The following is a 24,114-nucleotide window of genomic DNA, read 5'->3' on the forward strand; positions in this document are numbered from 1 at the left end:
GATGACCCGGAAGTGTCCATGCGTTCAAATGAGACGGAATGCAACTACATTTGGGAAGTACAAAATATGTTTTTATGTATTACGTTACATCGATTAATGTTTTCAATGTGACTGTTTCACTAGCGTAAACTGGACACGACACGGCCATATGAAAAGTATTGCTTACTTGAGGTATTGATCAATGGGTTTTTGGGCTTCTCTGTGGTTTCCTAGTGGAACTAAGAAGTCAGGGGAACTGTCCTAACACACTTGTCACTTGACATAGCCTACTCAGTGGGGTCTTTTCTGCTCATAGTATATAATGTATGAAGAACAACTAATATTCTCACAAAATGTTTTTTGTTTTTTTTGGAATGGCTCATTCAACTCTTTGTTGTGGAACAAATAGGAGTAAAATAATGTTTCCGAGACGGGTCCTATTTCTGTTACACCAATTGTTTACATCCGCTTTGACGAGCACCCTGGCTGAAAGCAGCAAACTATTAGTCTGCAATGCAGGTAAGAATGTGTCCACTGTCCAATAATTTTGTGCTTAAGAAATAATTTCATACACTTGACATTTGTAAGTCTCCCAATATATCCAGCTTGGTTGCGCTCACCACTGCTCAACGAGAGGCGTTAGCGCAGCACCGTCGTGGGCGTAGCTAGACAGCTTCACTAGCTAGCATAGTAAGCTGAAAGCAAGTTGATGAAATATAACCAAAATAAGTCTCATGATAACTAATTGCCTTCTTTCTAGCAACGTGAAGAGAAACAGTTGGAGGGCGCCGTTGAATCGCTTACCAGCAGAGTTGCCCATGTGAAAAATTCCCTGCAGAGTTTTATCTACAAGTTGGAGAATGAATATGAACGACTAACATGGTAAACAAACATGACTCTTGTTGTTATCAGTGTCTGGCTAGCATGCTCTCTTGGTCTTGGTTTTTCTTGGTCATCGCAAGCCTTCGATTTATCGTGTTTATTGACTTCCAGACAGTCCTGGGAAACGTGAACTACAAACGTGTAGTTTGAATGCCAGCGGTGACCAGATAGCGTGACGCCTGTTTCATGCATTCTGCAAAGTTGTACGAAGAGACAATGTTGCATTTTATGTTAATGTTATGTTTATGTTAATTCAAGGCCTTCTGTGCTGGACAATTTCGCACTCTTGTCTGGTCAGCTCAACACAATCAATAAGCTTTTGAAAAATGACAAGACCCCATCATTTCGGAACCAGGTCATTATACCCCTTCTACTGTCTCCAGACCGAGACGAGGACCTCGCTGTAAGTCTTTCTGTGTGTGTGTGTGTGTGTGAGAGGGGGGGGAGAGAAATTATATTTCAATTTCTGTCATGGTTCTATAACAATCCCAATGGCTTAAATGTAATCCTTCTGTTACACGCTCTTACCTCCACCTCCTACTTCAGAAACTGACAGAGCAGCGTGTGCCCGTGTTCAGTCATGAGATCGTGCCAGACCATCTTAGAACCAAACCAGACCCTGACGTAGAGGAGCAAGAGAAACAGCTCAATGCTGAGGCTGTCCGAATTGGACCAGATGCTGCACAGGTAACGTGAACAAAAAAAAAAACTATGTTGCACTGTTTTCATTGACATTGACTAGCCATGACATAGGGAGTTGTTTCTTAGGTGATTTTCATCCTGACACTCACCTTATGCTACAGCCATTCACTTGCACAGCAAATTCATGCAGATATACATGTTGGAATTGTTAACAAAAATATTGTGTTTCACTGCTGAATTAATATATTCATTCATTGTGCATTTCCCACCATTATCTTAAATCAGAAACAGATCCAGACACTGAACAAACTTTGTTCAAATTTACTGGAGAAGTTGAACAATCCAAGAGAAGATCGTGATTCAGAGAATGCAGGTACCCATCCTTATACATTTGTTGTAAGTTACAGTTTGCCTAACTGTATACTGCAGGTATTACAATGTATTACAATCAACCACAGTTCACAATTTAGAACAAGTGAATGTTGTATGCCTTTGTATTGCCTTTTCAGCACTATGTAAGGCCCAATTCACACCAAAGATTCGCAACGAGACGAAACAAAGTTGCAGAAAGAGTTACAGCGGTGTGGATTAAATGTTGCACGTCGTTGCCAGCTGTTGCAAGTCGTCGCATAGCATTCACCATGTCTAGTCGCAGTTGCAAAGTTTTAGAACGTTGTAGCTCATCTCGTCGCGAATCTTTGGTTTGAACCCTCCTTAAAGGTTGTATCAGCGATGGCGGGGTAACAGAGAGCGAGCTCGCTACTCCTCTCGTGCAATTGAAACTCTCCTGAACACGCATTTCATCCGTTTTTGGTTGGAACACTTTGTTTTGCCTTTGAGTGGTTGGCAATACTTGTTGATAGCATTTGTTTTTGTGTGCAGATCTCAGAACCTAGGCTGCCTACAGAGACGCGTTTTTTTGACAGCCTGCTTATGGGGCAGGCAGTTAGCGTACCGTTAGGAAAGATTAGATGAATGTGATCATTTATGTTTGGGCCTTTTTTGGGCCTGAAATCGCTGATACAACCTTTAAACAGGCGTCTTTGGTTTGAACCCCCTTAAGGCATCAGAATGTGTTCCATTAAGGCAGTGTTTCTCAAAGTGTGGTCCGCAAGCTATCTCAAGTGGTCCGCGAGCAAACGTGGTAATTGCAATAGTTGCAATATTGAACCAACTTGTATGTAAATCCTGCCACACTGCCTATAGCTACGCCAGTTTAAATCATATGAATCCTCTGACACAATAAGCAAGGTGCAAAAACAGTAAGCAAGGTGGTTCAGTGAGTAGGCCTATTGTGTAATATAATGTTGACGTAGGTCTACTGTTTTTTAGCTAGGTGGTCCGTGATTCTTTTTTTATTGGTTAAGTGGTCCTTGGTCTGAAAAAGTTTGAGAAACACTGCATTAAGGCATCATAATGTATTTCTTTAAGGCATTAGAATGTGTTCCTTTAAGGCATCAGAATGTGTTCCTTTAAGGCATCAGAATGTATTCCTTTAAGGCATCAGAATGTGTTCCTTGTGCCCTCCAGCTCTGCGGCAGAACAAGCCGTCTTTCAACCCTGCGGACACCACTGCACTGGTAGCAGCAGTGGGCTTCGGGAAGAACCTGTCCAAATGTAGACCTCCTGGACCTGTGGCCCCTGGACACCCAGGACAGGGGAACATGATGAGCGGCGGTCCAACCCTCCAGCAGGTCACTATTGGCGGAGCCTCTGGCCACCAGGGAAACATTGGGGGACCAGTGGCTTCCCAGCAGACTGGACAGCCTGGTATGGAAACTCTGTGGAATTCTAAATGTTTCTGTACACCCATAGAAATGTAACTTTGTTAACATTCTAATTTACACAAAGTGTTTAGTTAATATCAGTCAAAGATGATGGAGACCTCTAGAGGCTAAATGGTGAGGATTCATGGGGCAACTTTTTGAGCAATGTCTGCCATGTCTGCTAGTAACTGATTCATTACTAATGAGTCCAGACCAGATATGATTAAAAATGTAGCCTAATGTCATTGTCAATGGGAAAGTGCACTGCCTGGTAACATTGTTCAAAAAGTTCCCCCAAGTACCATCACATTTAGGTTATCATCCATAATTTCTGAAATATGCCCTCTGATTTCTCACACACAGGGAAAATGCCAAGCAGCATTAAGACGAATATCAAGTCTGCCTCAGCTTCAATGCACCCATACAACAGATGAGATTCACAACTTAATGCCTTGGTGGGTGGATGATAGGACTGTGTTTGCTTCATCAGAGTTGTTGTTGTTGTTACTTTGTATCATTCTTTGTCATTTCTGAATAAATCATTATTGTTCTTTGAAAAAACGTGTGGTTTTTGTGGGATTTAATTAGCATGACACCCTCATATAAATGCAACCACCAAATGTGTCCACTAGATGGGGATGATGGATCATTTTTACAGAATAACTCCCTTTTCTTACATATCTCAGTAGATAGATAATATAGATAGATAGATAGATAGATAGATACTGTATTGACACCTTATACAGGAACATTCTGAAAGATTTTTGCTTTGTGTAATATTCTATATTTTTTTATCTATATATTTTTTTATTTGCACTGATGTTCAAAAGTTTTAAAACACCTACTCTTTTATGGGCCTTTCTTTTTCTGACTATTTTTACATTAGACCAATACAGAAAAATTCAAAACTTTGGAATAACACATCTGGGGTTATGTGGTAAACAAAAAGAGTGTACACATAGCTACACGTTTTATATTTTAGGCTCTTCAAAGGAGCCAACTAACTTTTGCTGTGTTTCAGGCATTTCAGACTCTTGGCATTCTCCCACCCTCTGGGAATGTTTTTCCAACAGTCCTGAAGGTGTTCCCATATATATTGAACACTTGTTGGCTGCTTCTCTTTCACTCATGTTTGTAAAGAACCAAATTAATGATTTTAAAATGTGAAATATTTATTTTGAACTTAATTCATGGTCACAGGATATAAGTGTAATTACATTTATAGTAGACATATGTAATTAAGTTTATAGTAGACATCATTTAAAAAAAAAAAAATCTAGTTGATGTTCAACATGTTCAACTCACATATGGTTATCATAAAACCCTCTGTCCTTATAACATTAATGGCAATCGTAACTCTTAATAAGTATTCATCACTTAAAGTATTTTGTACAAATGAAGTCACAATGAAACATTTGAAGTCAGAACCTTTAGCTGCATCAACATTTATTTATTAATGAAAAATAATTTGACAAGCTTGTTTAAATCACGTGTGAGAGGAATGACCAGTGTTGCCAGTCTCTGTATCAGTGTCAGATCTCTTGCAACTGTCCTGGATGGCTGGGCCTTGGTTATTGTCATTTGACAAGGGCATCTTTGATTTTTTTGTTTTTTTGTCATTGCAAAGAGAGAGGTTTTTGAGGCCCATAGCCTTAGGCATCTCAAATGTTTTGAGTGATTTCACAATACGTTTTGGGAAATTCCACTTCTGGAGAGATGTTCTTTCCTGGCGAAGTTTCCTCAAAGTTTCTTCTTCACTTGAGTTAGGAAGCATTTTCAAATCTTTCACCATATGTGATGTTCTCATGGTGGTATCCAAAGATCTCTGTACCACCAACGGAAGACCCAAAAGCTGGTACAGCACCTTCTGTTTGATGTTGAACTCCAGCTTGCCTTTAATGCCTTTTGTGAAAGTAAGAGTTCTGGCTTCTTCCAATGGTGGTGTTTCTTTTTCTAAATGTTTCTTGGATGACCACTGACCATGGGCGTTGGTCGTCAACATTCGTAAGGACGGGTGATAGAGTGTGGGTGTTTTCATCTTTCGCTCCCAATACATCTGTCTCAGGTTCAGGTTGATTGGGTTAAGAGCTACTTTGTCTACGCCTTGTGCCTTTGCTTCTCTGGAGGAGAGGGTGGACAGATCTGGTTCACTGGCACTCTTCAAACAGCTATTGAGACCTGACCCAGATGGAATTTGATGTTGACTAAATGTTATTTCCTCCTGACACTTTTGCTTGTCTGCCAGTTCCACACTAGTGCCTCCCAGAGTGATAATCCCATCAACCATGTCTTTGTGAGTACCTCTTCCCTTAACTGGACTATTAGGCTTTTGAGAGTCCTCTTGAGAGCTGTTGTCTTTTATATCGGCCGTTTCCAATCTCAGGCTTTGGTAATTTGCTGCTATGGTAACTGGTTTAACTTCCCAGAAACTGGTCTGGTCATTTCTCTCATGATTTTGATCAGCAACAACAAAATGTGGTCTTCTGGCAGTGACATTTTCTTTAGTTTCATCACCACGACAGTGTCTTGAGTAGAGTGGTGTGATTTCAGATTCAAGAGCCTTGCCCAGTTCAGATGAAGATGGTGGTGATCCATTATCATACAAATCTTGACATGTCAGCGGAACCTTATTTTGTAGGTGAACATTTCCCATATTGCATTTCAAAGACCGTTCCAGGGCATCTGTCACCTCCTTACCAAGACATGGAAGAACAGGCGGCCCATCAGCCACGGATGCCATGATATTCTCTACCTTTTCTTTTTTCAGGTCTGTTTGAGCCTGACCAACATGTTGAGACTGATTAGGCATAAGGGGTTTTGGCTGTTTGTTGAAAGCTTCTGCTATTTTAAAATATTTCTCAAACATAGCCCGTTTATGCTGAAAACTGTTGTCAGAGCTATCGAGATGGCTGTCTGAAATCACACTTGTGTCAGAGCAATTCATATTTTCTTCTCCCTTCCACTCTTGAAATGATACGTATTTTTTCTGTCTTAATCTCTGCGGAAGCAACATCACCACAATGCGGACAAACAATATAGCACGTTTCCACAACTGCCTCTGTCGACTGACCTTCAAGCCACAATTTGATGCTGTTGTTACCGTACTGATAGTGGTAAGTGAGCTTTGGTCAGACTCGGACATTTCATCTGACAGGCTGATATCACTGCTCGTGGGACAAAGGCTGAATGATGAAGAATTAATTGTAGTTGACATGGTGGAAATGGAATAGTCTGATAGGCCTACATATCGGCCTAAACCAGATGTGTGGCTCGTCTTTTCACTTTCACTACTTGGGTCATCATAACTTTTTTGTAAGAACATATGGTCTCTCCCTGACTTCTGGGTAGGCCCACTGAGTGTTTCCCAGAGTATCGGATTATGAGAGAATAAATCTGATAGGCCAACATCCGTATCCTCAGACTGACTGGAATAGGCATCATGCTTGTGGGCTTTCTTTCTCGCTGTACAATTCACAATATTCGCTGTGATCTCTTTCAGCAATTCCTCACTGTTCAAACATTCTGTGTCCAAGGTGTTTATTTGTGAGGACAGATACATCAGCAGATCTCTGAGTATACAAACAGACAGATGCATTAACATTTGGGGAAATGTTCTGGTAAAATAATGCGACTACAATATTTGCGAGAGAAAAAAAGACCTAGGCCTACAATTCCCTATCTCAGACCCGTAAACAATTTATTATTAAAATTATAAAAATAGGCATAGCCTACTTACGAATCTGGATCACAGCAGTCTTCATCCTAGAATTACAACAAACAGTAATCAAGTTTACATAAATGTTTATGAACAGCACATTCCACATGAGCCCGCTAGTCACTAACAGCAGGTGTTTAACTCCAGTGCATTCAATGAGCTAGCAACTAGCTGCTAACATTTCTAGTTTGGTTAGAAGCTAGATATATATAGCCTAGCTTCTAGCCTGCTACCCACCTCCTGACGCCATCTGCCGAGTAACCAAGACAGAATCACAACTAGGGAGAGGATGCATGTGGCCGTTTTCCAACGATATTCCGGGTCGGTACATAAGAAATGTAGTTGACTGAGGATATCATCTTGATATCGGTATTTTGAATACATGTTCCCCGACCGCGGGCCGCTGCTTCCGACACTTATTTTGTGTATCAGTCCATTTGCGCTTTCCAACGTTATACAATTTCGAACTGGTCTCGAATATTTAAAAATCGCACCTTTGTTGTGATCAAAGGCTCTGTTCTAGAATCTTTGGTTGTGATGTCTCAGACAAAACCAAAGATTCTTTGGACAAAGGTCTGGAATTCCAAGTGGCTGAACATTCGATATGGATTGACAAAAGTTCGGGATCAAAATTGTTTGACATCACACCTTGTGTAGGCCTATTGCTTAACTAAGCCTAGACTTATTTCGTCAATGTGTAGGCTATATGGCTCAAATATGTTCTGTGTGGGTGGCACAGTGGAAGCCTAGGCCTGAGTAAAGGCTGAAGAATGAAACATTGCATTTAAAAGAAAATGCTAAAATGTCAAATAGTGCTTTATAAATATAGATTAGATATGATTAGATTAGATTTAACTTTATTGTCATTGTGGAGAGTAGCCTACAGAGACAACAAAATGCAGTTTGCTTAAAGTGCAAAAAAGCAGAAAAGTGCAATGTGATACACAGTTTAGACAGGACAGGTGCAGAAAACAGTATAAGACATATAGTGAAAACAGTAGTATACAGTTAAGAAAGTATTGTTTACAGTGATATAAATTAAATATAAATATGTGCAATGTAGCAGTAGCCTTATAAGAACAGAATATTATAAGTATATATACTTTTTTGATCCCGTGAGGGAAATTTGGTCTCTGCATTTAACCCAATCAGTGAATTAGTGAAACACACTATACACTATACACACTATAGGCTACTGCTATTACATTGGACATATTTGTATTTAATTTATATTACTGTTTCTGAACACAAATTTACAAATTGAGTCAAAGGCTTGCAATCAGTTTAAAGTTTTGCAGATGTGGTGAGGGATTTGGCTGATTGAGTGAGAGGTTTCAGAAGTTGGGTGGCACATACAAGACTTATGTGTAGGCTACAGTTTTTTATTTATTTATTTATTTTTTTAACTATTCGCCAAATACAAATTGCTGTTTAGCAGGACAACTTCACCATGGCTACACCACAAGAAGAAATTGGTCTGTCATAAATGTGCCACGTGTGTATTTATGCTTAGCTCATTTTTTGAAAGTGATAAATATAGTGACCTATGCAATTATTTAATATAGTTGAAATATGATAAATTGAGTGCAGCCAAACAATTTGGAAATTGGAGGGTTTAAGGAAATCATGAAAACACATGCATCTATACTCAGCAGTTAAGCATCTGTTTAAAGTTAGAATCTGCATCCAACTGATGGCAAATACGCCTCTGACATCATGTGGGCTGGGTGAGCTTGTGTGTGTGTGTGTGTGTGTGCGTGTGTGTATGTGTTCGTGTGTGTGTGTGTGTTTGTGGAGGGAAAGGGAGGGAGGGGTGCCCCGCTGACAGCCTGCAGCCAGTAAGCAGTCCTATCCTGCCATTTCACTGGCTGCACTGTCATGCTGAGCGGCGACCGCTGCGAGGGCCCGGCGCTTTGTCGGCACCCCGGCTGTATTTTGTCCATTATGGGGAGCGCCTCGCCGCTGAAAGTAATCTGGCCGGACGTTGCACGGTCTGGCCTGATAATGTCAGAGTCGTTAAGGGAGACGATGAGGAAGTTAGTGGTGACGTGAGGGGGGCCTCGTGCCGCTCGTGGTCTGTCCACTTCAATCCCCGTCCCGCTGGGCCACACTGCTCGCAGCGCGCCGCGACCAAGAACAATGACCGCTTCCCCGCCACGCCGTCGCACAGGTCGCCGGCTGACCTACTTACACCCTCTCTCCCTCTCTTATTTTGGACTCCTCCAGCTCCTAACTGGGCTCTTTCTCCCAACTTCTGTCTCTATCTCTCCTTCTGTCTCTCTCTCCTTCTGTCTCTATCTCTCCTTCTGTCTCTCTCTCTCCTTCTGTCTCTATCTCTCCTTCTGTCTCTCTCCTTCTGTCTCTCTCTCTCCTTCTGTCTCTATCTCTCCTTCTGTCTCTCTCTCTATCCCATTTCTCTTTCCAGACTCTCTCTCCGTCTCTCTCCCTCTCTGTCTCTTCTTTCTCTCCTTCTCCACTCTCTCTCTCTTTCCACCCCCCCCTCATTCTACCCCACTCTTCTCTCTCTTTTTCCCAGGAGCACGTGGTTCTGCTTAGACTGCTTACAGCATCACAGGAGCAGGCTACTGGACCTTGTTCAGTATTCAGCACTTCTGAGCCAAACCCTTACAGCATGGAGCCATCCTTGTTGTCAAAAGTCACAGCCCTGGGATACAAACTTTTTTTTGTTCTTTTGGCACTGCACTCTACAAGGTTTTTATTACAGTTCCAAAAGGAAAATTGGCCCAAGACTTTTACAATTGCCACTGGCAGACACAATTAACATATTCAAATAAATGTTATTTATGGGCTATGGATTTCCCCACAGGCTATTGGCATGTTGTTAAATTGAAAGTATTCCCACTGCATTTTCAGAGATGAAGGAAAATGGCAGTATGGCAGAGTCTATGTTTAATTTATTCTGTATGTTAACTTTTATTTTTTGTGTATTGTATTTTATATCTGGTTTTACCTCTTAGACAGCCTGCATCTCAGCTGTCTTCCATTACGGACCATTAAGGCCAAATGATGCCTTCAAATCAGCCCACTAGAGGTCAGCAACATCTCATGGTTAAGTGAATAGGCCACGCATACTACAAAGTTTCACGTCCTTGTGGAACTAATGAATTAATATATGCATTTGCATTCACAATATCTTGGTCTCCCAATATCTCCTCTGCTAGTTTTATGCACCAGTTATAATATAAGATTCAGTTTCATATTGACTTATTTTGTTCCATTGGGAAGAGCAATATAGCTGAGGCATAACTGTTTTTAAAATGATAGTCATGGCATAGTCTATACATGTCTGAGACCTAGTCCATCAGCCTCTTGGCAGCAATACAGAATAATAGAAAATAATTATGCAATCTTGCATTAAAACAGTAAGATACTAATGGCTTATTTACTGCTCTAGTAGGCTATGCCTCTGATTCAGAGATAATTTATTTTTTTACATTTCAACAAAGGCCTTTTCCCATGTGGCATTGGCCCGCAGAGCCTCTTGGGTTGGAGGCAGTGAATGGAATTACGCAGGGGACGGTTAGGAAACTCAAAGTGACAGCCACCTCCCGCTATGTCTCCGCTGCTCTCCCCGAGCCCCAGATGTGAAGCTCCTCGCAAAATCCTCAGCTACAGCTGGCCATGTGCAGTCCCAGGATGAACCCCCAATCCCTCCCTCTCTCTCTCTCTCTCTCTCTCTCTCTCTCTCTCTCTCTCTCTCTCTCTTACTTGCTCTCTCTTACTCTCTCTTACTGAAGGAAAAAAAAGCAATCATTGGTCCGAGCTCAGAGAAACCACTTTAACACAAGCTCACACACAGCCATCCAACATGGCTCAGCTTCATTCTCTGGATGGTCGACGGAAGTGACTTGTCTTCTGGCAGTTCATAAAAAACGGAACGCATCAAAGGACTGTGAGAGAATGTTTAAAATGACTTGAAAGTAGGCTACATGAATGTCTTCCCTCATCATTAATTGCACTCTTCAAAATGTGCTGTGCTGCTGTGAATGCTTCTCTGCTACGGGGGCCAATTCTCTCTGGGATACTGTGTAGGTTTGGAGGTCCCTATATGAAACAAAGACTGTGGTATCACTAGAGATCTTTCATATTGCAATATGAAAGATCTCCATCGGAAATTCACCATAGCAATCTATCTCTGCCCCTAACTGTCTCCCACTTTAACAATGGTAATTATGACACTGGTACATCCATTTGCGTCTTGATGCAGTTAACATACATTGTGTGCATCCTGGTTAAACATTCCTGTTTTGAAAAGATATAATGGCTTGGCGCTTTCGGATGTGGTGTCTGTGGGGAATTTTCTTTCAAGGTATAGCTGTGATGTATAAAATCAATTTGAAATCTGGCTCATTATCACAGGGGACCTCCAGGCAACGCTGCAAAAGCGGGGAAGTGTAACACGGAACACCCACATTGAAAAGCACTGGCAATGTTTCCTTGATTCTTAAACTGAAGAAAAACACTCCTTAAGCTGCATGAAAGCCAGCGGTGACACACACACACACACACACACACACACACACATATGCACACCACACACTGAGACACATATCTTCCCCAAATGCAATGGAACATGTCTCTTTAATGCAGAGTTGTTGGGGAAGAGAGAGCAAGTGGGGATCAGAGGAATTCATTATGGATCCGTGGGTGGCACAGTCAGTCCAAGAACTCCTTCGAAATTCAGCCGTAAAGTTGATTTCCCTTATCTTGGACCCACAGCAACACATGAGTTATTATCCGTCCCAGTGGAAAAGGAAGAAGATGGGGGGGGGGGGGTCATTCAGACTGTGTATGTCACCCCGAGTAGAAGCGAGTCCCTTTCATTTCATCCTCCTTCCTTATTTCCTACTCTGACTCTTCACCTTCTTGTCCTCAGGCAAGCACCTTGCCCCGCATCAGTGTGTAGCCTTTTGTTGTCATCAAAGACTTGCACGTCTCTCCACAAGAAAGAACGGCCTGGAGCGCAAACCTCTCGCAATCATCAGACGGAGAGAGAGAGAGAGAGTGAGAGAGAAGGACCAAAAAAAAAAAAAAGTGGGACAATATTTGCATCTCCTCTGACCTTCAGGAGGCAAATGCTAACGTAACCCCCTATCAGACACTGTCCTAGATGATCAGGCCATGCAGGCGGGCGTTGGAACAAAAGAGGGGTCCATTATATTCTGCCCTGCAGCCTTGGCCTTCCTGCCCAGCCCTGTGTGGCGGTCCCTCAACCCCCCCACTGCTCTCCCCTGGGGCAGCCGAACAATCATATGGACCTCCCCGCTAGCCTCGCCCGCTAGCCTCGGCGTGCCGCGCTGGCATCGATATGACACGTTTGCATGCATTATGCTAACGCTGACACAGAGAATACATTCAGGGGTCACTGATATGAGACATGATATGAACGATTCTGGGAGCGAGTGTGGAGTGCTCACATTGTGTTTGCGTTTTTAAGAATGAAAATCCACTTTTGAGTCGGGATGATGCGCGTTCTCGAGAGATGTAAAGATTTCACAGGCTTTTTTGTGACAATTTATCACTAATGACTGATGAGTGTTTTAGCCCTGACATTTTGCCTTAAATGAAGGTTCATCGACTGTGCGCTCTTAAATCTTTTAAAACCTTTTATTCTGTGTCATTGAGTGACATCAATAAGTGACACTCAGATTTGTTTTCCTTTTTTGGACTTCACAAGGTGTAATGCTTTAGTATAAAACACTACCATCTACCAGCATGACACCCATTTTTCCTCCTGAAGTCCTCTGCCTCAGGCTTCCTCCTCTTGCTCTTCATTCCTTCCTTCTCTCACTCTCTGTCTCTCTCATTCTCTACTTCTCTCACTCTCTCTGTCTCTCTCATTCTTTCTGTTTATTTGCTACACCCTCTTGACCGCTAGACTGGTATTTTGGCAAACTCGCTTCTGCAGTCACACTATGCCCTGGATAGCCTATGGCCATTCTGAATTCATTTTCAAAAACAAAGCTCCCTTACATCTTCTCTCCCACCCCCCCACACCCATCCACCCCTGCGCACACCACGCATGACAAATGGATGACACGGGGACTCTAAATGGTGGCCATCAATAAAGACCAGCATCTCTGGGCTTTGCATTCATTCTCCTCACCTAATTTGTTTCTCCGACACCGGTCCCCTGGCTGCTGACCTTTTCACAGAGAGGCTCCTGAAAGTGCAGATAGAGCTCGAGCGCTTTATCCTGAGAGGTCATTTATTTATGAAGTGCAGCACGCAGTCACAAGGCAAGACAGAGAGTGTGGAGAGAGAGAGAGAGAGAGACGAGTTGTTGGGAGTAAGCGGAGCATGCTGGGAATGAGTTTGGTGAGCGTCTGCTTGGTGTGTGTGTGTGTGTGTAGGGGGTAAAGGGGGGCAGCTAGTGGGTGCATGTTAGTGCATTTATCGGTAGGGGCCCTGCGTCTTGGCTGGCGAAAGCTGGACAGGATGCATTGCTTCAGACATCCTAATGTACAGCACTTTACCGTCCGAACACCGCCACACACCAAACCATGCAGCACTTATAGGCCGTTTGCAGTCCTCCCCCACTGTTCTCTCTCTAAATAGCTAGGCAATTACTATACACTCACACTCGCGCCCAGTCAAGAGCCGCTAAAATGTTTGCCGGAGAGTGACATTTCCCTCCATAGTAATCATTCCTAATGTGCATGAAATGGTTTTGGGCACTATTTTTTTGCAGACACTAACTGATGTGGTGAAGAGAGAGAGAAAGAAGAGAGAGAACTGTAATAGGGTGGAAAGAAAAGGAGAAAATGGATTACATAAAATAGTTTGTGGAAAATATTAAAGTTTGTAAATTGTTGAAGATTTGTTTTGAAATAATTATTTTTTTCATCAAATTGGATAAAATTGTGTGTAAATCAGAAACGCATTCCTCAAATTATGTAAAACTCATCACATCTCCCATGCATTTCCTGCTGATAAAAGCAGAGGAATTTAAACCAAATTGTCACAGTGTGCCTTCTCACGTCTGATTAAATCCAAACCATTGCATGACAAAGCAGCGCGTCTGGAGGAAGTACAAGACACACACGCTGAAACCGAACCCCTCGTTTATGTGGTACATGCGTGCCTACGTGTGTATGTGTTTGTGTGGTACATGCGTGCCTACGTGTGTATGTGTGTGTGTGTTTGTGTGGTACATGCGTGCCTACGTGTGTATGTGTGTGTGTGTTTATGTGGTACATGCGTGCCTACGTGTGTATGTGTGTGTGTGTTTGCGTGGTACATGCGTGCCTACGTGTGTATGTGTGTGTGTGTTTATGTGGTACATGCGTGCCTACGTGTGTATGTGTGTGTGTGTTTGTGTGGTACATGCGTGCCTACGTGTGTATGTGTGTGTGTGTTTATGTGGTACATGCGTGCCTACATGTGTATGTGTGTGTGTTTGCGTGGTACATGCGTGCCTACGTGTGTATGTGTGTGTGTGTTTGCGTGGTACATGCGTGCCTACGTGTGTATGTGTGTGTGTGTTTGCGTGGTACATGCGTGCCTACGTGTGTATGTGTGTGTGTGTTTGCGTGGTACATGCGTGCCTATATGTGTGTATTTTTCTCCTTCACACATTTTCTCTCAAACCAAATGTGAATCTCCAACTTGGTGAGAACATGCCCCCCATTCCTGCCCTCTTTACGTGTGGCAGAGGGCCCGGCAGTGAAACATCCCCAAAGTTGAAGGGCTGACGAGTCCAAAGGCGAGGTGTGAACTCATATCCTACAGTGGCTCCTGACCTTGACCCACGACTCAATGTCACACAAACATAACGCAACTTGACCAGTGTGACAAAAACAAGTCAGCCCTGTCACGCTAGGTCACCTCCAAAATCCAAAACTCACTGCTACCAACTTAATATTACATTTAATTTGTGCAAAAACAGTGTATAAGTGTGAACTTGACAATTACCCAGATACCCTTGGAAAAGGTCTGAAAGGTCCTAGCAGGATGTATTGAGGACAGTGCATTTAAAAAACAATGCTTTGAAAAAGAACCATGCTTTGTTTGTGATCATGGTGTTAAATTATGCACAATTATGGACATCTTTTTGTTGTTTGTTGTTTCTTTGAAATTGTTAATATCACATTGACCTATGCCCAAGCCTATCCTTGAATAAGCCAGAGACTCTAAATCCAATCTAATTCTAAGCAGTTGATATTTCCGATTCCAGAGCAAAACGAAGAATATGTTGGAAGAAGTGAGGTGACATTGAGGACAAAAAGATGCAACAAAAGAATCTATTTATTTGGAATATGCATTACCAGTACAAATTAATAGACCATAAAACCTACACCTTTTTTTTTTCTTAAAAAAAAAAAATTTTTTTTTTTAAATTGGAATCAAAAAGATAATAATTTTGCTCTTCTGTGTAATTCTTTTTTGTACATAGGCAGAGATCTCAAAAGTTCCAACCCGGCAAGAAAGTCTCTGCAATTTTTACTGATTTTCTTTTCATATATATAAAAAGGAAGAAACATTCAAAAACACTGCAGTATTTTATTAAAGAACAAAAGACATGCAACAAAGTAAACATTTGATGTTTTACAAATTGCTCATATGCAAAAACTAAAAGCATCATTACATGAAGCTTTTAATAATACGGTGATACTGGACAGGCAATGTGAAAAGCAGATTTGAGCACTAGACCAAGTGCATATCCGATATCATGAGAAATCCTTCCACTGCTCTTACCCGGACTTCACACACACACCCACGCTCACTCAAACCCTTACACACACACCTACAAAGACACAAAGAAAAGGCGTGACAGACTTTTTGTCAAAGTACAGTGTGATGCGATCACTAAAGACGACACTTTGACAGAGCCCAGGAGCTCTGAAAAACCCTCAGAAGGACAAATGTTGTCTTGAAGCTGCACCATGGTAACCAAGGAACACTGCCTGCTCAGGGTTCCCAAATCATTTCAAACGTCCTAAAAATCATCTAGTTCCAGAATTTTAGACAGCATTGCCACTCTAATGCAATAAATATCCATCATATGCATCGTGCTGAGCTTTGACAAAGCCTGGAGAGTCTCTACGGTCTCTCCACTGGGCTCGTCAGCCATGGATGCAATAATGCTCTACTGTTATTGATGGTTTGTAAAATAGACATTTATTATATTCCATGTCGTTGCATAATGTTTTTTTTTTTTGTAGTCTAGATTTGGTCTTGCTAAATGAAATAGGCTACTGTCACATGACACTGCTGACACTGACTTTTCACATCACCGTTAAACAAAGGCAGTATCCATTTCGAGAGTAGGTCCATCTGGCTAACTCCTCAGTGAAAAGATGACAGAGGCACTGGATGGACCGTGTTGAAGCAGAGTAAGAGGCTCTGTTCATCTGTCTCTATCAGACATCATCTTAAAATGGATACTGGCATATTATTATAAAAAAGCAAACAAGAATAAAAAGGTGCACAACTACATGTACAGCATAGCGCATTCTTGGGGCTAATTCACATAGGCTAGCATGAAAATAAAATATATGTAGTCCTGTAACCAAGCCAAACAAAGATGAGATTTTAAAAAAAGAGTTATTCACAACATGGACATAAAAAATATATCCAAACAATTTCTGTAGTTGTGTGCCATCACTTTTTTTTTTGTCTTCGTTTTCAACAAACACTGGATTCTGACTGCATTTTTGGTTTGGAGTACAAAGTACCAGAACATTCTGAGGCAACGTTCTTCAGTACAACAGATAATACACAGATTCACAACATGAAAAGTGTTTATAAAGCTGTTAGCTATGTAGACTTCACACTTCTGCTTTTTCCTTTTTTCCTTTCTTTTTTTTGGTATCAAAGTAATGAAATGCAAGTAACAAATGAATAATGCTTAACTGTTATTCCAAAGGTCGTGACCCCATGTACATTGTAAGATCAACAAACTACAAATGTAATAAGAGGGGAAAAAAAGAAAAACAATGATGATCATTCATTTCACATTTGAGATTTGTTTGTTCATAGTAACAAACATGATTTGAAGGGTTTATTGCATACTCATGTGTAATGATGGGGGATGGAAACCTCTTAGCTTGGAAGCCTTCACTAAGCCTCTCTCTCTCTCTCTCCATCTCATGGTACAATACAGCATTCCTAGATCTCTGCATGTATACAATGAATGATATATAACGGTACATTGTCAGCGAAAGCATCATAAAAATATATCTGTGTTTTGCTCCAATAGTTGTATCTTTGTAGCACCAGGGGAACTTTGGACATAAGAAAACTTTTTGTCCTTATTTGACTGTAATCCCTTTTTTAAAAAAAAAAAAAAAAGATGGAATTTCTTCTCACTGCCAATTTGTTTTGGTAATGCACAAAATTGGAAAATACTGTAAGATGACATAAATGTACATACCGGTACATATTACTCCTCTGTAACTGCCATTATTTAAACCTGCTGACTATGTGTCATCAGATTGGACAAGCTATTTAAGGAACCAGTATCTTCAGTTTTTGGGGGTCGTGACAGTTGATACAGTAGTATGTATGTTAAATGCATTCATTTAATGTATGCAGAACTGCTAGCAAATTCTTGTTTGCAAAATCACGTTCAGAAACCCTTAGGTTCCATACAGATTAACGTGAATACTAGTCTTTCAATGCTTCTTTTCCATGTCCAACTAAACATTTCTGGTATGATAGAGAGCATCATATCCAGAGCTGAACTTTATCTCTTCTTGGGCCCTGTTTTCATAAATATGAATCTATTACAAAGTGTTTTCACAATATGTAATATAAAAAAAAAATTGATTTTTTTTTTACATTTTTTTTTTTTTGTCAGAGCATATTTATAAGATATCAAATACTTTGGCACAATGGGTAAAACAAAAAGTCACTACTGGAAAAAAGAGCCAATGGTAGACACATGAAGGCCTAAAATGTCAGATGAAAACCTTTTCAAAAAATGATTATGGATGAAGTAGCAATGTTTGTCTTTTAAGAAAATGTTTTCCTTTTTTTGTTCCATTTTGTTGTTGTTGTTGTTGTTGTTTTCAAGAGGTAGTGTGAAAGCATTCCAATCTAAAGACAAGGGGGCTGTACATACTTGATTTTGTGAGTGTGTTTGTCTTGTGTTATGTTTTTTTTTTTTTTTTTTTTTTTTTTTTTTTTAAGAAGCGAGATCAGTACACGGATGTCACAGCTGTAACAGTGGACACAGACACTGATGGAGGTGAGGAGTGCAAGTGGTGAAGTCGCCACCGGAAGGCGAGAGAGGAACCGAAATCGGAGCCAGAAGATGGCGGAGAATGAGCGAGTCACTGGTGTTAACAGCTGAGAGTCCAGGGTGGTGTGGGGGGGCTGTGCCACCCTCTCCCCATGTCCTGCTTTCAGCATGCTGGGCTTCCCCCTCAATCAAGGTAAGGGCTGTCCTGGCCTTTGAATGTGTGTGTGTGTGCGTGTTTGTGGTGTGTGTGTGTGTGTGTGTGTGAGATGGGTGCCTTCAGTGTGTGAGTGTGTGTGTGTGTGTGTGTCTGTCTGTGTGTGTGTGTGTGTGTGTGTGTGGGGGGGGCAATGGCAGATGATGAGGATCAATTGGATGTGTCGGAGTGGACGCTTCCAGGTCCTTCTGTGGGCGAAGTCACTGACGAGGGAGTTGTGGCGTCCTGCCATCCGCCATTAGCCTGTCAAGAAGAGAGGGGAAGAGGTGAACAACAGGATGAAGAAAATCAGAGCATACGTATTACGTACATGTAATGTGGCTCCCATGCTGGAGCCAGAGAAAGGGAAAGGATCTTAGGCTGTTTGTAATGGATATAACTATAGGAGCATATGCACTGCCCGAAGGCTCAACATTCGTGGACCATAACCTCAGCCCCAAGCAAGACCTACCATATTAACATTAACAATATTACAAAACTTCCTAAAGGAAAAGAAATACAGAATAATTTCTCCCCCACTTTAGTCCAATTGTTCATTCAGTCAATCATAAATTGTGTTAAAAAATGTTCCGATGTGATACATGCTCATTTCCTTCCGCTGTTGAAAATACTGGAATATTCCTTTCACTGCTGAAAAATGGCACAGGAGCGTTCATCATTGGTCAGAGTTAAACGCTTGTCAATGTTACTGACACGTTATAATAACACAGCAATGTATGAAGTGCCCTCACAAAAAAATGTCAGATTAAAAAAAAAAGGCAACAAAAAAACAAAAGAGGAATCAGTGGCTGCAAATGATGACAGTTGAGATTGAATTGAAAATACAATGAGAAACGCAGAAGCCATTTCGAATCTGGCAGACAGGCCTTTAAAGAGCATTTGGGATATTAATAGCAAATTTCATGCCATCAGAAACGGCAGGAAATGGTCCTCGACAGCCTCTTATTTCAAAGCCTGTTATTTAAGACCACGGCGGTCTGTAATCAAAAAATGGAAAGAAAGAAAGAAAGAAAGAAAGAAAAGAGAGAGGAAAACTGCCTTCGGCTTTTGGTGACACTCTCTCCATCTATTTTAACGGGTATAATTACTTCTCTAGTCAACCACAAAATGCATTATGTACTCGTTCAGTCATTACGACGCACACAGGCGGCGAATAAGGAAGCGGCGCTCTGACGGAGACGTTCCCCTGACCCCTCTCGCACCCCTCCGCCACCCTCCCCTACCAGCTGGCGAGAAATGGAGGTTACGACCAGAGAGCTGAAAAAAAACGACAAACCTTAAGAAGCGAGCTGACACACAAATGTGTGTTTCAACAGCAAGAAGGTTTGAAAAAACAAAAAACATTCGGTAGAGTGCAATCATTAAAGTAATTCGCCGCTGTAAATGACGGTTATCGTTTCTCTTTCTATCGTTTTTCTTTTGTTGTTGTTTCTTCAAGTACCAAATGTTTTTCAAAAATGGATTTCCACCTCAAATGGTCTGTCGTATTAAGAGCTGAGTCACAACAATGAGAACACTCAACCGATTCCTCAAACGCCTGACATCCCAAACCAACACTGCTGCCCACACCACACCACACCACACCAGAGCAGCGCCATCCTATTAGCTCCCGCTCCGACTGAATTAAAAGTGGGATTATGTCAGCTCAGCAGACGGAGTGTGAATAAAGCAGGCAGGCAGACGGTAACAGCATTAGCGTTAGCCGTTAGCTCCAGCTGAGCTGCCAGGGTCAGGCCCGGGAAGGCAGGCAGGCAGGCAGGCAGGGCTGGTCCCGCTGCTGTCTGGGGACGGGGCTATCTCTGCTGGGGCACGGTGCCCGAGCGCCTGAGCCCTGTCTGGCCACGCTGGCTGCTGCATATGGTAATGGGCTCATGGGGTTATCAAAGCTGCGGGAGCCCAGAGCCGCTCGTCCCCGAGAGAGAGAGAGAGAGAGAGAGAGAGAGAGAGAGAAAAAATAAGGAGAAGAAATATATTTTTTTTAAATGCACGGTCTTGGAGAGGATCTGAATACATCCATGTATTTTGTGCTTTGTTACAGGAAGCGGAGCATTTCATTAGCATATGCTGGCTGTGGACAGAGACGGGGTGTGTGTGTGTGTGTGTGTGTGTGGGGAGGGGGGAGGGATGGGGGGTTCAGCTGCGCGGCACTGACCCCCACCCCCTGTTCCTCTCCTCTCCTCTCCTGTCCGGTTCTGTGTGCGGGAGTGGCGGAGGCTGTGGCGTTAGCGCAAGCGCGACGACAGCGAAGGCAGCGGAGATGGCGCAGTTCGCTGTCAGGGGCATTAGCGCGGTGGGAACGTGATCTGAGCAATGCGCTTGGATTGCTGTCCCAAGTCCACACTCTGCTCTCCTTGTGTCTGTCTTATCGATTTTCCCCCTTTCCACACAGCTTGTCGCTGGGAATTTTCATTTTCCTTTCCTCCTCCAACCCCCAAACTCAATCCAACCCGGCCCCCCCTCACGACCACCCCCCACCCCCCAAGTAAAAAAAAAAAACACAGAAGGAAAAAAAAAAAAACTGAGAGGACCCCCTTGTTGTGTTTCGTCTGCTTTAGGGCCCTGCGCTGCCATATTTTTAGCACAAAGGTTTAAGCAGTCGTCCTCAAGAGTTTTTTTCTCTCGACCATGGGGTGATAATGAAGGTCAGGTGACCTGAGGGGGTAGTGGTGGTGGGGGGAGCAGTGGAGAGGAGGGTGGGGTGGAGGGCCGTCTCGTCACGCCTGTGGGGTGCATCACCTGTTCTGTTCTCGATGGGGTGTGTATGGTGTATGGGTGTGTGTGTGTGTGTGTGTGTGTGTGTGTGGCTGCAGGTGGCGGGCCGGAGCTGATTGGACGTGACAGGCTCCGGCGGTGGCCTCATGTCCGTGTGCGCTGGGCAGTGCGCCGCCCGTGGCGTGACCGATACAGAAGCAATCAACAAGGTGACCACAGCACGCAGACAAGTCCTACTAAGTGGCATTCTGAGCCCTATGGCTTTGAAATAATTGGTAGAGGGAGGGAGAGGCCAAGAAAAAAAAAATGAAAAGAGAGGGAAGGATTGTGTGTGTTTTCTCTCTTTCTCTCTCTCCTTACATTGATGCCCTGCGGACTGTACATCTGGTTCGCTGTGAGTCCGTCATTGTATCCGCCTGTCTGGCTGATAACATGGCGAAGGGTATCCACCTGAAACACACATGCACAGACGCGTGCGCACACGCGCGCACACACACACACACACACACACACACACACACACACACACACACACACACACACACACACACAAAGGGAGAAAGAACAAAAACAAAGCAAGGTCAGGCAGCTCAAAGACACGCAAAAGACTAAAGAATAGCCAAGGAAAAAAAACTCTATTATATAACCAAATACAAATCAGGTCTGGCAGTTCAATAAAGTAGAGCTACTCAACTCATCAGGCTCCCTACAACTCCAGTTCCCAATAAAGCACAAAGGAAAAAGAAATTTGCCATCATAAAATAAATGCTTCAGCAAAGAGGCTAGACTATAAGATCAAGTTCTTATTAATATGAATGGTTTCTGACAGATCCAACTATGCACTGCTCCATACACAAACAGCTCGTATGAGAAGAGTATTGTTTCTGTGTCAGATAACAAGCTGGAAATGAGAAGCCATTTGTCATGTGGCATCGTCAGCCATTTGTGCTTCCAGGCTCATATTAAGAGCTGTAATGTTGCCCGATGCACGTGCTCCTTACAGCAGACTTGTCAGGCGATCACCAGTGCCTGGAGGCCTACCCTGTGGTTCCCCAGATAGGTTCTGACCCCGGGAGAGATTCGGCCCAGACCTAGACCTCACTCGCTGTGCTGGGCCACAGGAAGATCTGCGATCGATGTACCCAGAAAGGTCTCCAGCTATACCCATAACTATTTGCAGAGGGGGAAACCGCTGGCCTCAAAGTGAAAGTTCTATCACACATTTGTTTGCAGCACAACTCTTCAGCCAGGTGGATCAGCTAATCAGTGAAATCACCTGTGCCAAGTGCACAGGTAGAACCCGTCTATGGCAGGACTTGTACTTTCTGAAGATGAAGATGTTTTCCACCTCTGCAGATTCAGAATGGGTCTATCTGAAGATCTTGCTGAGTAAAAGGCCGCTACGTGCCAGATTTAACCCAGCGAGGACTCTGGTCAGACCTGGGGCCGATTTCTCCCAAGGGTCAGGGGGCTAGTGGGGGCTGTTTGCTGTTTGCTGTTTGCTGTGCTGCTGCTTTGTGCCCTACCTGCGACTGCACGTTGGCTCCCACCTGAGCCCCCTGGTACGAGTCCCCATTGAGAGACTGCACACTCATAAACAAGTCCCCGGAGTTTGACATGTTAAAAGAGCCAGCAGAACCTGAAAGAAGAGAGGGAGCAACGGAATCACAGAGAGACGAAGGAGGAGCCAGAGCAGCAACACCACCACCACCACCACGCCGTCTCCCACCGCCACCTCCTCCACCGCCGGCCCAGGGAGCTGGGACGAGGAGGGCGGGGTTTCGGGGGGGGGGGGAGTCACCATGCAGAGGTTAGGTTAGCAGGCTAATGCAGTTAGCAAGACAGACCCATAGAAAAGACAGGGTTGGGTGAAGGGTGGCTGGAATAAGCAAAGAGGCAAACGAGGCTAGTAACAGTTAGCGGCCAGAGAACAGAGGCTTTGAATGGCCGCCGTGTTGCCTTTTTTTCTTCTTTTCAGTAACTGATTGTTATTGAACGTTCAGTGTCTTTTGCAATGATCTGGAAACCCATAAAAACAGATAGATAGCAGCAAAACATCAATAACAATCGGCCAGACAGACACACACACACACACACACACACACACACACACACACACACACACACAGGCATAGACACACTCACACACAGGCATAGACACACTCACACACATGCACGCACACACCCCAGGACTCGTTTATCAACAGTGAGAAATAGCTGTGAGTTATATAAGCCACAAGTCTGTGCTTGAGGTTAGAAATAGCTGTATTAGAGTTGGACAGCAGCGCCAAAGAGAAACAGACAGCAAAGCATGCTATCTAGCATGGGGCCCAGGTAAACTAATCTACGTCAACAACTCATCTTGTAGCACATCATCTGTTTTTGCTCCCCCCTCCCCTTCTCCCCGTCTACTGCTGATTTTCTGTTACGGTGGAAGTTTTGACTATCGCTCTGCTGAGCACTGCAACTCAACACCAAAGCCAACCCTTAAATGATGAGCTTTTCCTTCCTCACTAGACTCCAAGCTCCTAAACATCCTACAGTGTTACTTATCTATTGATTTATACATAAAGCATTGTGTAGCAAAAGTGCTGCTATGCCTTCGGGATTACTCTGTGTAGGCCACATTTAGAGATGTCATGTTGTGGAGCTTTCAGATAGGGAGGGAAAGAGTCCAACATCAACAGTGCTGGTGGTGAAGGAATACTGTCAGGATTAAGCGCAGTTGTGCTCACTCACCTGCGGAGTTGGGGGTTGAGGGCGAGTTGGCTTGGCTTCCCTGCGCAGAGACGCTGGCTGCGTTCACGGCAGTTCTGGCTGCGTACATGTTGGCCTCTTCTTGGAACTTCCCGATGTTTTTCTTATACCGGATTCTCTTGTTTCCGAACCAGTTGGAAACCTGCAGACGTGCGGACAAAATTTACAAACTCCAGTCAGCGAATCCAGTTTTCCAAAAAACTAGTGGAGCTTAAATCATCATATCACTGCGGCTCACACA

The 24,114-nt window shown here is 43.2% G+C and overlaps 3 protein-coding genes across 6 annotated transcripts in view; 1 reads left to right on the forward strand and 2 right to left on the reverse strand.

Moving 5' to 3' along the window:
* The first annotated feature begins 3 nt into the window (after positions 1 to 3).
* med8 (mediator complex subunit 8) lies at positions 4 to 3,830 on the forward strand. The gene is made up of 7 exons (XM_048252713.1): positions 4 to 498; positions 740 to 861; positions 1,120 to 1,264; positions 1,408 to 1,548; positions 1,789 to 1,876; positions 3,034 to 3,273; positions 3,633 to 3,830. The coding sequence occupies exons 1-7, from the start codon at positions 493 to 495 to the stop codon at positions 3,701 to 3,703; spliced, it is 813 nt and encodes a 270-aa protein (XP_048108670.1). The 5' UTR covers positions 4 to 492; the 3' UTR covers positions 3,704 to 3,830.
* Positions 3,831 to 4,683: 853 nt separating this feature from the next.
* Positions 4,684 to 7,479, reverse strand: LOC125300750. Its single transcript, XM_048252881.1, has 3 exons — positions 7,222 to 7,479; positions 7,006 to 7,031; positions 4,684 to 6,838 (listed from the first exon to the last, which is right to left on the reverse strand). Exons 1-3 carry the CDS (start codon positions 7,366 to 7,368, stop codon positions 4,756 to 4,758), a joined length of 2,256 nt encoding a protein of 751 aa, XP_048108838.1. The 5' UTR covers positions 7,369 to 7,479; the 3' UTR covers positions 4,684 to 4,755.
* An 8,014-nt stretch (positions 7,480 to 15,493) lies between these two features.
* Positions 15,494 to 24,114, reverse strand: part of pbx1b (pre-B-cell leukemia homeobox 1b) — a 69,763-nt gene continuing 61,142 nt past the window's right edge. For 2 of the 4 annotated variants that reach the window (XM_048252542.1, XM_048252541.1), the window contains 4 exons: positions 23,856 to 24,015; positions 22,643 to 22,755; positions 21,477 to 21,566; positions 15,494 to 18,647 (listed from right to left, as the gene is read on the reverse strand). In XM_048252542.1, the coding sequence (XP_048108499.1) occupies positions 18,555 to 18,647; positions 21,477 to 21,566; positions 22,643 to 22,755; positions 23,856 to 24,015 (456 nt within the window). In that variant the 3' untranslated portion in view covers positions 15,494 to 18,554. The remainder of the gene's footprint in view (positions 18,648 to 21,476; positions 21,567 to 22,642; positions 22,756 to 23,855; positions 24,016 to 24,114) is intronic. The other 2 variants (XM_048252545.1, XM_048252543.1) reach the window with 1 other exon arrangement.

This window comes from Alosa alosa, chromosome 9 (genome assembly GCF_017589495.1).
Source record: "Alosa alosa isolate M-15738 ecotype Scorff River chromosome 9, AALO_Geno_1.1, whole genome shotgun sequence".
Taxonomy (NCBI): Eukaryota; Metazoa; Chordata; class Actinopteri; order Clupeiformes; family Clupeidae; genus Alosa; species Alosa alosa.